The 12,349-nt window shown below is 47.1% G+C and overlaps 1 protein-coding gene across 1 annotated transcript in view; it reads left to right on the top strand.

Moving 5' to 3' along the window:
- BRWD3 (bromodomain and WD repeat domain containing 3) overlaps nt 1–12,349 on the top strand; it is a 68,482-nt gene that overhangs the window by 38,798 nt on the left and 17,335 nt on the right. The window contains exons 16-25 of the mRNA XM_054169379.1: nt 899–1,027; nt 2,209–2,434; nt 3,492–3,662; nt 5,911–6,094; nt 6,568–6,661; nt 7,196–7,345; nt 8,123–8,199; nt 9,501–9,678; nt 10,583–10,699; nt 11,824–11,931. Coding sequence (XP_054025354.1) covers nt 899–1,027; nt 2,209–2,434; nt 3,492–3,662; nt 5,911–6,094; nt 6,568–6,661; nt 7,196–7,345; nt 8,123–8,199; nt 9,501–9,678; nt 10,583–10,699; nt 11,824–11,931 — 1,434 coding nt within the window. The remainder of the gene's footprint in view (nt 1–898; nt 1,028–2,208; nt 2,435–3,491; nt 3,663–5,910; nt 6,095–6,567; nt 6,662–7,195; nt 7,346–8,122; nt 8,200–9,500; nt 9,679–10,582; nt 10,700–11,823; nt 11,932–12,349) is intronic.

The following is a 12,349-nucleotide window of genomic DNA, read 5'->3' on the forward strand; positions in this document are numbered from 1 at the left end:
CTCTCTTTGTCAGAGAGATGCTCTAAGTCCCTTCAGCACCTTTGTAGCCACTGCTGGAGTCTCTCCAGTACTCCCTTGTCTTTCCTCAGCTGGAAAGCCCAGAACTCAACCAGGCGCTCCAGATGTGGCTCCACCAGGTCAGAGCAGAGGGAGAGGAGAAGCTCCCTTGACCTGCTGGTCATGCTCTTCTCAGTGCACACCAGGAGACCGTTTGCCTTCTTGGCCATGAGTGCACACTGCTTGCTCATGGTGAGCTTGTCCATCAGCACTCCCAGCTCCTCTGTGGAACTGCTTTCCAGCAAGTCAGCCTCTAACCTGTACTGATGCAGGGGACTATTCCGCCCCTGGTGCAGGACCCTACTCTTGCCCTTGTTGAACTTCATGAAGTTCACCTTTGCCAAAAAGATTGTAGTGACTCCCAGGGTGGAGCAGTGAAAAGCAGTTAGCCTGTGTGGTGTGGCAGAGTGCTGTGGGCTGGGAGATGGCATGGTTGGCTCTGTACCACCTTAATTGCCACATTTATCTTGAGGTACCCAGTGCCAGGTTTGTTGGTTTGGCTGCAGTGCTAAGAGAAGGCAGCTGTGCTGCTCCAGGACCTGAGCTGGCACATGGGGCTGGGAAACCTGCTCATACAGAGCCAGGATGTCTGAGATCTTTGGTGCAAGCTTGCCCTGTCTGCCATTAACATAAAATGTAGACTTCTAGGGAGTTGTTTCAGGACAAAGAGAAAGTGCCAGGTTTTATTTCAGTGTTCAGAAAGCTTTAATAATTAAGTGGTGAAAATTGTACATGTAAATCAGTCTGGAGCAAGAAGAGAAATCACACAGAATTAGGATGAAACAGGTGAAACTTGTATCAAACCCTTACAGTGAAAGGAATACTCTCTGCTTGTACACAGATCGAGGGCCAAGGCCATGGAGCTGTTTTTGACTGCAAGTTCTCACCAGATGGACAGCATTTTGCCTGCACAGACTCCCATGGACATCTGCTGCTGTTTGGTTTTGGATGCAATAAATATTATGAAAAGGTGAGTTGAATGGATTTTAAATTCTTCTGTGTCTTGTCCTGGTTTTGTCACAGAAGTATTTGTGTTACAGGTCTTTCCTTCAGCCTGCCTCAGACTAAATAGCAGTTGCTGTTTTGTAGAGTCATAGAATGGCTTAGGTTGGAAGGGACCCAGAGATCATCTGGTCCAGACCTCCCACCACAGACAGGGACACATCTCAACTAGATTCAGATGCTCAAGGCCTCATCCATCCTGGCCTTGAACACCCCTAGGGAGGAGCCATCCACAACCTCCCTGGGCAGCCTGTTTCAGAGCCTTGCCACCCTCATGCTGAAGAACCTCTTCCTCAGCTGCAGTCTAACCCTGCTCTCCCTCAGCTTTAAACCATTCCCCCTTGTCCTGTCTCTAGACACCATCATGAAAAGTCCCTCTGCAGCCTTCCTGTAGGATCCCTTCAGGTGTTGGAAGGCAGCTCTAAGGTCTGTCCAGACTTTTCTCCAGGCTGAACAAGCCCAGCTCCCTCAGCCTATCCTCACAGCTGAAGTGTTCCAGCCCTTGGATCTTTGTGGCCTCCTCTGGACTCATTCCAACAGCTCTGTGTCTTTCTTATGCTGGGGACACCAGAACTGGATGCAATATTGGAGGTGGGGTCTCAACAGAGCAAAGGGGAAGAATCAAGGCTATTTAGGCAAGAGAATCTCTAGACAGAGGAACAAAGCCATGAACATTTATCTCTTCACCTCTGCTGCCATCTTTTACTGTTGAATGTTTACATCAGACCTTGATAATAAAAGAGATCTGTGGTAGGGATCTGTTCTCTGTCATAACCAGCACCAGAACAAGAGGACACAGTCTCAAGCTGCTCCAGGGGAAGTTTAGGCTCGAGGTGAGGAGAAAGTTCTTCACAGAAAGAGTAATTTGCCATTGGAATGTGCTGCCCAGGGAGGTGGTGGAGTCACCATCCCTGGGGGCGCTCAAGAAAGGACTGGACGTGGCACTTGGAGCCATGGTTTAGTCGTCAGGAGGTGCTGGGTGATAGGTGACAGGTTGGACTTGATGATCTCTGAGGTCTTTTCCAACCTTATTGATGCTGTGTTTCTATGATCTCTTCTGGTGATCCTGAGTGTGGGAGGTGTGGTTCATGGGGATGGGAGCCACTCCAGATGGCCACTGCTTGCCTCACCAACTGGCTGTTGTTGCAGATTCCAGATCAGATGTTCTTCCACACGGATTACCGCCCGCTGATCCGCGATGCCAATAACTACGTGCTGGATGAGCAGACTCAACAGGCTCCACATCTTATGCCTCCTCCATTCCTGGTGGATGTTGATGGAAATCCTCATCCCACGAGATTCCAGCGGCTGGTACCAGGGAGGGAGAACTGCAAGGATGAACAGCTTATTCCTCAGCTGGGATATGTAGCTAATGGTATGCTGGCTAAAACTCATGCATAATACATGTCCTGCACAGTACTGAGCACCGGCTCGGCAGGATGGGACTACAAGGGTTTGTTTGTTTCAGTTGCCTTCTGAAACTAGTGGTTTAAATTCAGTGCAGAGGTAGGAGATGGGGGTGGCTGTATGGCATAAAGGAGAGGGTGTGGAGTTAACATGACTGGAGGCAAGACAAGGAGACTGCAGTGTTATAAAGTCTGTGGGCTTCCATCAGGTGTATGACAAGATGTGACAAGATGCTCAAAGAATTTCCCTTAAACCTCAGTGTAGCTATGTGTGTGAGTAAGGAAGCAAGAAGGTAAGAAAGACACTGTAAAAATAGCTTTGGCTTTTTTTTAAGCAGGTTTTTTTTTTGCTGTGGGGCTTGTTCAGCCTGGAGAAGAAAAGGCTCTGGGGAGACCTTCTTGTGGCCTTTCAGTACTTAAAGGGGCCTGTAAGAAAGATGGGGACAGACATTTTAGCAGGGCTTGTTGTGACAGGCTAAGGGGTGATGGTTTGAAGCTAGAAGAGGGAGATGTGGACTAAATACAAGGAAGAATTTTTTCCACTGAGAGTGCTGAGACCCTGGCCCATGTTGCCTAGAGAGGTGGTAGATGCTCCATCCCTGCCAACATTCCCCTTAAGGTTGGAGGAGGCTCTGAGCAACCTGATCAGTTAGAGATGTCCCTGCTGACTGCAGGGAGTTTGGGCTAGATGGCCTTTCGAGGTACTTCCAACCTAAGGCATTGTGATTCTATGATACAAACTTCTGCAATCTGCTGAAGGAGAGATCTTCCATTATTACCTACAGAGGCATTATTTTTTTTTTCCTGCTGTTTTCAAGGGTTTGTATTCATATTCTGCTTGTGCTGTGGAATGTTAGGCTTTTATTTAACTTCTCTTTCAAACTTTGCCTCCATTTACCACAGGAGAGCGGAAGGCTCGCTAGTGTTCAGGTGTTTGCCAGAGCAGACAAATAATTGTGCACAATTTGAAGCATTTAGTAAACCAAAAATCTCTTTGTAAGCAGTTGTGACTCTGTTCTTGTCAAGGTGATGGTGAAGTAGTCGAACAAGTCATTGGGCAGCAAACTAATGACCAGGATGAGAGTATCCTTGATGGAATGATCCGGGAGCTGCAGAGGGAGCAAGATCTGAGACTGATCAATGAGGGAGAAACTCTTCCAAACCCTCCTCTCAATAGATCCCACTCTGTTAATGGAGGTAAGTGTCCCTCTAGGTGAAAATGTTTACCTAAAGCACAGTGAGGTACTAATCAGAATATGTCAGCTAAGTTCTGAGGCTGTCTTGGAGGAGGTTTTCTTTCTTGTCCTTATACACTTCGTTAACCTCCGTGGAGCAATTGGATGTTCAGCAGAGGCTAGCAGAGGTATTAAGAGTTGAAGGTGCAACTGAGGGCACACAATAACTGGGCTGTATCTGATTACCTCCAACCATTAGACTGTAATTATTGCTGTTACAAACCTTTCCTAAGAAACAAAGTTCACTGTGTAGTCTTGATGGCAGTCACTGCAGAGGTGATCCATTATAAGTGCTATGAATTCCATGTCAAGATAGCAGAGCAGAATTGGAGAGTGTCAGTGGAATACAGCATTGTGACAGCAACAGGAAGCCATTAGGCTGCCACAATGTAGTATGCTAAGGCTGAGCATCAGTGTTTAGAAAATAAATGTCTGCTCTGCCTTAGTGTTTCCTTAGAAAGCCTGAGATTATTCTCTTGGTAAATGTTCTGCTACTGTGATTTCATTTCTCATCCACAAAGTGATTAAAAATTGAAAGCCAACTCAATCAGATGTGAACAGCTGACTGAGGCAGCTGATGGAGTACAGCTGATGCAAGGGAGCAGATGCTACTGACTTGTGCTGCAAGTCATTCCCAGCTCCTGAAAGGTTTACATCTGCTAATCAATTAGTTCTAGGTTAAATGACTGATTGCACATGTTTGAATTAGATTTCCTGGTAAAGCTCATTGGGATTGCTAGGTTTGAAGTTACTTGGTTTGGAATTCAAGAAGGATTAGGAAAAATATTAGAGAAAAATGCTGAACATGCACTTCTGCTTTGATCTGAAATGGTATTGTCAAGAAGGTAGCCTGGAAGCCAGCTTCAGCTCACAAGAAGTCTTTTCTGCTTCTTGTGTGGTGAAATCCTGGTTGTCCATTTCATTTGCATAACCCTGTCTTTGTGTGCAAGGGAATTCCCAGGCATGAATGATACAGAAATTACTCACCCTACAGTACTGGCACCTGGCTGCATCAACTGCCCATTTGTGGGGGTTAATCAGAGGATGTACAAAATACCTCATATTTAAACTGCCTTTTTTTTTCAACTGCAGGTTTACACAACTGTGAATGCAAAGTATTCACGCAGTGAACCTTATTTAAGCATGTGGGCATTCTGTTGTTGCATTCCCAAATGATGAGATAAATAAAGGCAGTGCTGGCAGTGGTTCAGATTCTGTCATACAATCATTAAGGTTGGGAAAAACCTCCTAAGATCATGGAGTCCAACCATTAACTGCCAAGTCAGTCTTTCTTCTCTCACTTTGTGTCCCAGAGTGTGTTTTCTCCTGACCGTGTGGCACCACATTGTTGTGCTACCTGATGAAAACCCCAGTGAATAAGTATTAAAAACACAGAGAAAATGGAGGTGCAGAAACCTTTAAGCCTTGCAGCAGATTATTGTTTTAGATGTTACTGTGTTAGATGTTAACCTTTAGACAGTTGACAAGACTTTGATTTGAAAGTCACAGAAGCCAAACATGGTGGGGGTTGGAAGGGACCTCTGGAAATCATCTACCCAGTGCCTCTGCTAAAGCAGGGTCACCCACAGCAAGCTGCCCAGGATTGCAGGATTCAGTCAGCTTTGGAATATCTTCAGAGGAGGAGGCTCCACAACCTCCTGGGTTGCAGTTTGTGTCTGTTGCCGCTCATCCTGTCACTGGGCACCACTTAAAAGAGCCTGGCCACATCCTCTTGTCCCCCACCCTTTAGACATTGATAAGCATTGATCAGATTCCCTCTCAGGCTACTCTTCTCCAGGCTAAGCAGCCCCAAGGCTCTCAGCCTTTCCTTGTCACAGAGGCTTCCAGGCCCCTCAGCATGTTTATGGCCTCCGTTTGGACTCTCTCCCATAAATTCCTTGTCTCTCTTGAGCTGGGGAGCCCAGAACTGGCCACAATAATCCAGATGTGGCCTTAAGTGCCTTTGAAACTTTTCTCATAGGTTATGTTCTTTGCTTGCCTTGTCTTTCTCAGGTGCAGCAAGGCTCAGTGATGTTGCTGTAGCTTACACATCTCCAGCTGTCCAAAAACACTAAGGGTGCTGAGCACAGAATTGGTTAGTCTATCGCCAGAAAAGAATTTCCATGCAGTCCTTAGGCTTTACATTCTGCATTTTACTGATGGTTTATAGAACTGAAGGGGGGAAAAAAAAATATCTTGTTGTTCCTTAGCTCTTCGAAGTCCAGGTTTGGATGTTTCATCCCCACCAAACGTTGGTCTCCGGAGGAGCGGCCAGATCGAAGGGGTGCGGCAGATGCACCACAACGCGCCCCGAAGTCAGATGGCAACCGAGAGAGATCTCATGGCGTGGAGCAGGAGAGTCGTGGTGAACGAGCTTCCTCCAGGCATCAGCAAGTAAGATGCTAAGCTCATGATCTTCCATGCACCTCTGCTGGCTTTTAAATAGGGTTTTTTCTCACAGATGTCTCGGCTATTTTTTGTGTGTCTGTTTGCAGTTCCTCCTGGGGTTACAGCGGCAGCAGCCTCTGCTGGGTAGCTGAGAACAGCAATTCCTTCTCTTCACAACTGAGCCTTTTCTCAGTAGCTCAAATACCACATTTCCCTGAAACTTCACTAAAGAGACCCCATAAAGCCAATTTTAATACCTTTCAGTTTACTTAAAAATAATTATGCATGTTCAGCTAACAGATTTACTTCCTTAACTTGTGACTTCAGGAGTGAAGTTGGTGGGGAGGCTTCTAGGAGGACTTATGTGCTGTTTTCTTGTAGCAAGGGAACCAAAAGCATTTGAATGTGTCTGCTAATGAGGCTGCCAAGTTCTTTCATGATCTGTTGAATAAAATGGATGTTTTCCTGTGTGTGATCAGGGTGCAGGAAGAATGCCGAGCTGCCAAAGGTGAAATTGAGATCAGTTTATACACTGTTGAAAAGAAGAGGAAGCCCTCCCACACCTTGCAACGGGTAAGTTAAGTTACTCACAGAGAGAACCTGCCTATGGAGCAGTTCTGAGCACTAGGTGAAAAAAAAGACAAGCAAAGCCCCCCCCCATTTTATTAAATGATTGAGAAGATCAACAGTTCTGTTTCTCTGTCTCTCTGTTCTCCTCTAACTGATTTGGTCCTCTTTGTAGTTTAATATGTTGACAGCAATGGTAGATCCCTTTCCCCAAGGCATCCCAAGATGCTGGGAAAGGAAAAGTGGAGCCACAGTGGGTGTTCAGTTTGACTTGTGGTAACTAGGAGAAAGAATAGAGGTGACACCAGCTTTTATCTTATCCAGAAACCCCCTAACTTCCTTTCTCAGACTGCTGCCTGAAAAAGTAGAATTGATACCGAACCAACCTCCCCAGCTGTGTGTGCACCGAAACGAGCCACGAGCGGGTAGAAGATGCCTTTTCCCTGGAGTACAACACTCACCTAAATGAGGCAAATGCTAACCCTGTCACTCATGATTAAGTCTCTAACCTTGTCCTTTCTGTCCCTCCTGTGCTAAAAGAATGACTACCAACCAGGGAGTGGAAGGTCACTGAGAAGGAACCAGCGCAAGCGGCAGCACGCCTATCAGACGCGCTCCACCATCGAGCACAGCCAGCCGGGAGCAAATCAAACCACGCGTGCACGGGAGGAATCTGACAGCTCCTCAGAGGTCTGATACAGCAAACAACCATTTCAATAGCTTCCCTGTTCCCAGACAGTGTGGTGTGACAACAGATATACCGAGAGCACCGTTTACCCTTAAGGCTCCAAGGTTCTCCGTGTAGGAACACTCAGATGATTGAGCGTCTCGGATGCGTGGTGTTTACCGTAGTGTGTTGATCTTGGAGAGCAAAGGATCAATGCCAGTACAGTGTTCAAAACTAGCTAAAAACAGCCTGGGTATTTTTAGAAGTGTGAAACATTCTGAAGTTTAACTGGGTTGTGTCAAACCGCTTGCTATTTTGGGATTTCCTCCTGCACGTGTATTCTGGGTCATACATACTCAGCACTTTGATTGCAGCTGTGGTCTGTAGGCTGCTGTTGGAGGAGATTGAGTATTGGTATTAATCACTGGTGTTGGCAAGGGAAGAGCTTAAAATATACCAGGTTAAATAGAACCTGGTATGTTTTAAAGGAAAGTAAAAAGACACTGAGCATTGCCACTTGTAAGTGCACTGAATGTGCAGAACAGCTAAAAAGCTGCCCACTTGACACTGAAATTTATTAATCAAAGAAATGAGGCCTCTCTATAGTTCCAATACCATTAAAAATTGCTTATCTTTCTATATTAATTAAGATACAGACTTATTTAAAGCTAACCCAGTCCTGAAATACAAAGCTCTCCTCAGGTGAGACAAGTCATACAACTTGCTCCAGACAAAACTGATAACTTTAAAAATATGGCCCCAAAGTGAAACCTTTGTTTTCTCATTCCCCCCTAATCCAGGAGGATGAGACTGTTGGCACAAGTGATGCATCTATGGATGATCCCATGGCAGCGTGGCAAAGTGAAAGCAGTTCCAGGTATCACAGAATCCCAGCATGGTGAGGGTTGGAAGGGACCTCCAGAGATCATCCAGTCCAAACCCCCTGCTAAAGCAGGGTCACCCACAGCAGGCTGCCCAGGATTGCAATATCCAAACAGGTTTGAAACCTGTCAAGAGAAGAGGGCTCCACAACTTCTCTGGGCAGCCTGCTCCAGGATTCCAGCACCCTCACAGTGACAAAATTTTCCCCTCTGTTGCTGTGGCACCTCCTCTGCTCCAGCTTGCCCCCACTGCCCCTTGTACTATCATTGGACATCCCTGAGAAGAGCCTAGCTCCATCCTCCAGACACTGCCCTGCACATCTTTATCAACATGAATGAGGTCACCCCTCAGGCTCCTCTGCTCCAAGCTGAACAGCCCCAGCTCCCTCAGCCTGTCCTCAGCAGGGAGATGTTCCACCCTCTTAATCATTTTTGTGGCTCTGTGCTGGACTCTTTCAAGCACTTCCCTGAGGTCCTTCTGGAACTGATGGGCCCAGAACTGGCCACAATATTTGGGACGCAGCCTCCCCAGGGTGGAGTAGAGGGGGAGGAGAACCTCTCTTGACCTACTAACCACAGCCCTTCTAATACAGCCCAGGATGCCCTTGCCTTCTTGGCCACAAGGGCACATTGCTGGCTCACAATCATCCTGTTGTCCACCAGGACTCCCAGGTCCCTTTCCCCAGAGCTGTTCTCCAACAGGGCAGTCTCCAACCTATACTGGTCCATGGGGTTGTGCAAGACTCTGCCCTTGTCCTTGCTGTATTTCATTCAATTGTCCTTGCCTGGCTTTCCAACCTGTCCAGGCCTGGCTGAATGGCAGCACAGCCTGAGGGGTGTCAGCCACTCCTCCTGGTTTGGTGTCATCAGCAAACTTGCTGACAGTGCCCTCTGTGCCCTCTGCCAGTTCGCTGATGAATAGATTAGCTCAGTACAAATGCTCTCTGTGTGTTATTTGCATATTAAGCAACCCAGAGCTGTGTTTTTAGGAGGGTGCTCCAATTTTCTCGGGTTTTTGTGCATTTTGTGCAGTCAGTTCTTACAAAGTCTGTGGATCAGTGAGGTAATTAGTATGAAAACAGGTATCAACTTAGTTCCACCACGAGTTTACAACTGATAATCTCCTCAAATACACAAATTAAGGTATTTGAAACTCACATGAGAATGGAATTCTCTGCCAATCCTGACATCTGTTCCACATAAGCAGGAGAAAGAGCAGGCCGAGTATTTGGACCTTTCTCTCCAGTGTGTGAAAGCTGAGGTGCTCTTCTTCCTGACTGCTTTTTATTGTCTCCAGTGATTCATCAAGTGAATATTCAGACTGGACAGCAGATGCTGGAATCAATCTGCAGCCTCCAAAGAGACAAACCAGGCAGGCAGCTCGCAAAATCTGTAGTAGTTCTGAGGATGAAAATATGAAGGGAACCAAAGGACTGGAGCCAAAACGAAGGAAACTGAAACAACCTAGAAAAAAGGTCAGCAGCTTTCATTTTGGTGGTGCCTTCTTTACTGTACTTCTCTGTTGTCTTCTTATCCTTGTGAATGTACATTTTCTGGTGAGTGGTTGCTTTCAAAGCAAAATGTTTCACAAACAAGTGTACGTGAAAAAGAACCTAGGGATGGCACAGCCATTGTGGTTCCGGTTCCACAGATTGCATTGGGTTGGAAGGGATCCCCAAAGGTCATCTTGTCCAACCCTCCTGCAGTCAGCAGGGACACCTCCAACTAGATCAGGCTGCCCAAGGCCACGTCGAGTCTGGTCTTGAATGTCTGCAGGGATGGGGTCTCAGCCACATCCCTGGGCAGCCTGTTCCAGTGCCTCACCACTCTCTGTTAAAAAACTCCCTCCTGATGTCCAGCCTAAATCTGCCCTGCTCCAGTTTCATCCTATCACCACAAGTCCTTCTAAATAGTCCCTCCCCAGCCTTTCTGTAGGTCCCCTTCAGATCCTGGACAGCTGTTATTAGGTCTCCCCAGAGCCTTTTCTTCTCCAGGCTGAACAGCCCCAATTCTTCCAGCCTGTCTTCATAGCAGAGCTTCTCCAGTCCTCCGATTATCTTTGTGGCCCTCCTCTGGACCTGCTCCAGCAGCTCCATGTCTCCCTTGTGAGCTCACCTAGACTCATCTGCTCAAGGCTTCAACACCCCCAGGGAGGAGGCATCCACAACCTCCCTGGGCAGCCTATTCCAGAGTCTCACCACCCTTGTACTGAAGAACTTCTTCCTAAGATCCAGTTCAACCCTTCCCTCCTTCAGCTTCAAACCATTCGCTCTTGTTGTCTAATTGCCAGTTATCTTCAGGCAGTGCTGTGTGGGTTTTTCACATGTTCTGGTGTGGTAATTGCAGCCTGCATTCTGAATGTGATGCCATCTCTTCCAGAAGCCAAGTGGTCTGCTGTCGATGGAAGGGGAGCCCAGTGAAGAGTGGCTCGCTCCCCAGTGGATCTTGGACACCATCCCCCGCCGCTCGCCTTTCGTCCCGCAGATGGGCGATGAGGTAAAGAGGGCAGCAATCCGCACGACCCCACCTGGGCTGAGGAACTTGTTTTGGTCAGGACTCTCGTATCTAGCTACTGTTTTATGTGACTCATGCTCAAGATAGGCTCAGTTTGGATACCCTTTTGTATTTTCAGGCAATCAGTTATTTACAGGTAGCCATCCTGTCTCTCTCTTTGTACACGGGAGCAGCAGGAAGGCCTGACTTGGGCATCTTCACACAAGCCTGCACACTCCTCAATGATCCCAAGTATGAAAGCATGTAGCAGGTGCCACTTTGGGGGCTGATACAAATATTTGTGGCTCTGAGCTACCTGATCTAGTGCGAGGTGTCCCTGCCCATGGCAGGGGGGTTGGAACTAGATGATCCTTGAGGTCCCTTCCAACCCTAACATTTCTATGATTCTATGATTTTTAAGCAGAAGAGTGCTTTATGATGAAATAAAGCAGTGTGCAGTATGCTCTAAGGCAGTGTGCAGAATGGAATAGAACAGAATAGAGTTAACCAGGTTGGAAAAGACCTTTGAGATCATCAAGTCCAACCTATCACTCAACACCATCTAATCAACTCAACCATGGCACCAAGCACCCCATCCAGTCTCTTCCTAAACACCTCCAGTGATGGTGACTCCACCACCTTCCTGGGCAGCACATTCCAATGGCCAATCTCTCTTTCTATGAAGAACTTCTTCCTACCATCCAGCCTAAAACCTCCTCTGGCACAGCTTGAGACTGTGTCCTCTTGTTCTGGTGCTGGTTCCCTGGGAGAAGAGACCAACCCCCACCTGGCCACAACCTCCCTTCAGGTAGTTGTAGAGAGCAATGAGGTCTCCCCTGAGCCTCCTCTTCTCCAGGGCTAAGCAACCCCAGCTCCCTCAGCCTCTCCTCACAGGGCTGTGCCCCAGACCCCTCCTCAGCTTTGTTGCCTTTCTCTGGACACCTTCCAGCAACTCAACCTCTTTCCTAAACTGAGGGGCCCAGAACTGGACACAGGACTCAAGGTGTGGCCTAACCATGATGAGGCCTGTGTTCAGTGTTCATGGAAGTTTTGGAACAAACTGGAAAAGAGCTGTCAGCAGAATAATTTCTTTTCCTGTTTTTTGATGTTTATGATTTTCTTTGCAGGTCATCTACTTCAGGCAAGGCCATGAGGCTTATGTGCGGGCAGTGAGGAAGGCAAAAATATACAGTATTAATATGCAGAAACAACCATGGAACAAAATGGAACTCAGGGTAAGTCAGACACTTCAAAGAGCTGAATGTCTCTCTGGTGTTAAACTGAGAGTGGAAACCAAGCTGAAAGCAGGGCTTGGAAATGTCAGTGTGAGAACTCAAATTGTAAACGTTAACATCAGTGTTTTCAACACCACAATCTTCACAGCTGTCCAGTTCCACAGCATAGGAGGGCAGAAGGATGCTAAAGAATGTGAAAGGTTATCTAGTGAGGTATTCTTGCCTGATGGTTAAGAAAAAGATGGAGAATATTGGACAATAAAAAGTCAAGTGAGAGCAGTTAAGCACTGGAAGTGCTGCTCAGAGAGGCTATGGACTCTTCATAGTATCATAGTATCAGTCAGGGTTGGAAGGGACCGCAAGGATCATCTAGTTCCAACCCCCCTGCCATGAGCAGGGACACCCCACACTAGATCAG

The sequence above is a fragment of the Dryobates pubescens genome, chromosome 18 (genome assembly GCF_014839835.1).
Source record: "Dryobates pubescens isolate bDryPub1 chromosome 18, bDryPub1.pri, whole genome shotgun sequence".
In the NCBI taxonomy this organism is placed as follows: Eukaryota; Metazoa; Chordata; class Aves; order Piciformes; family Picidae; genus Dryobates; species Dryobates pubescens.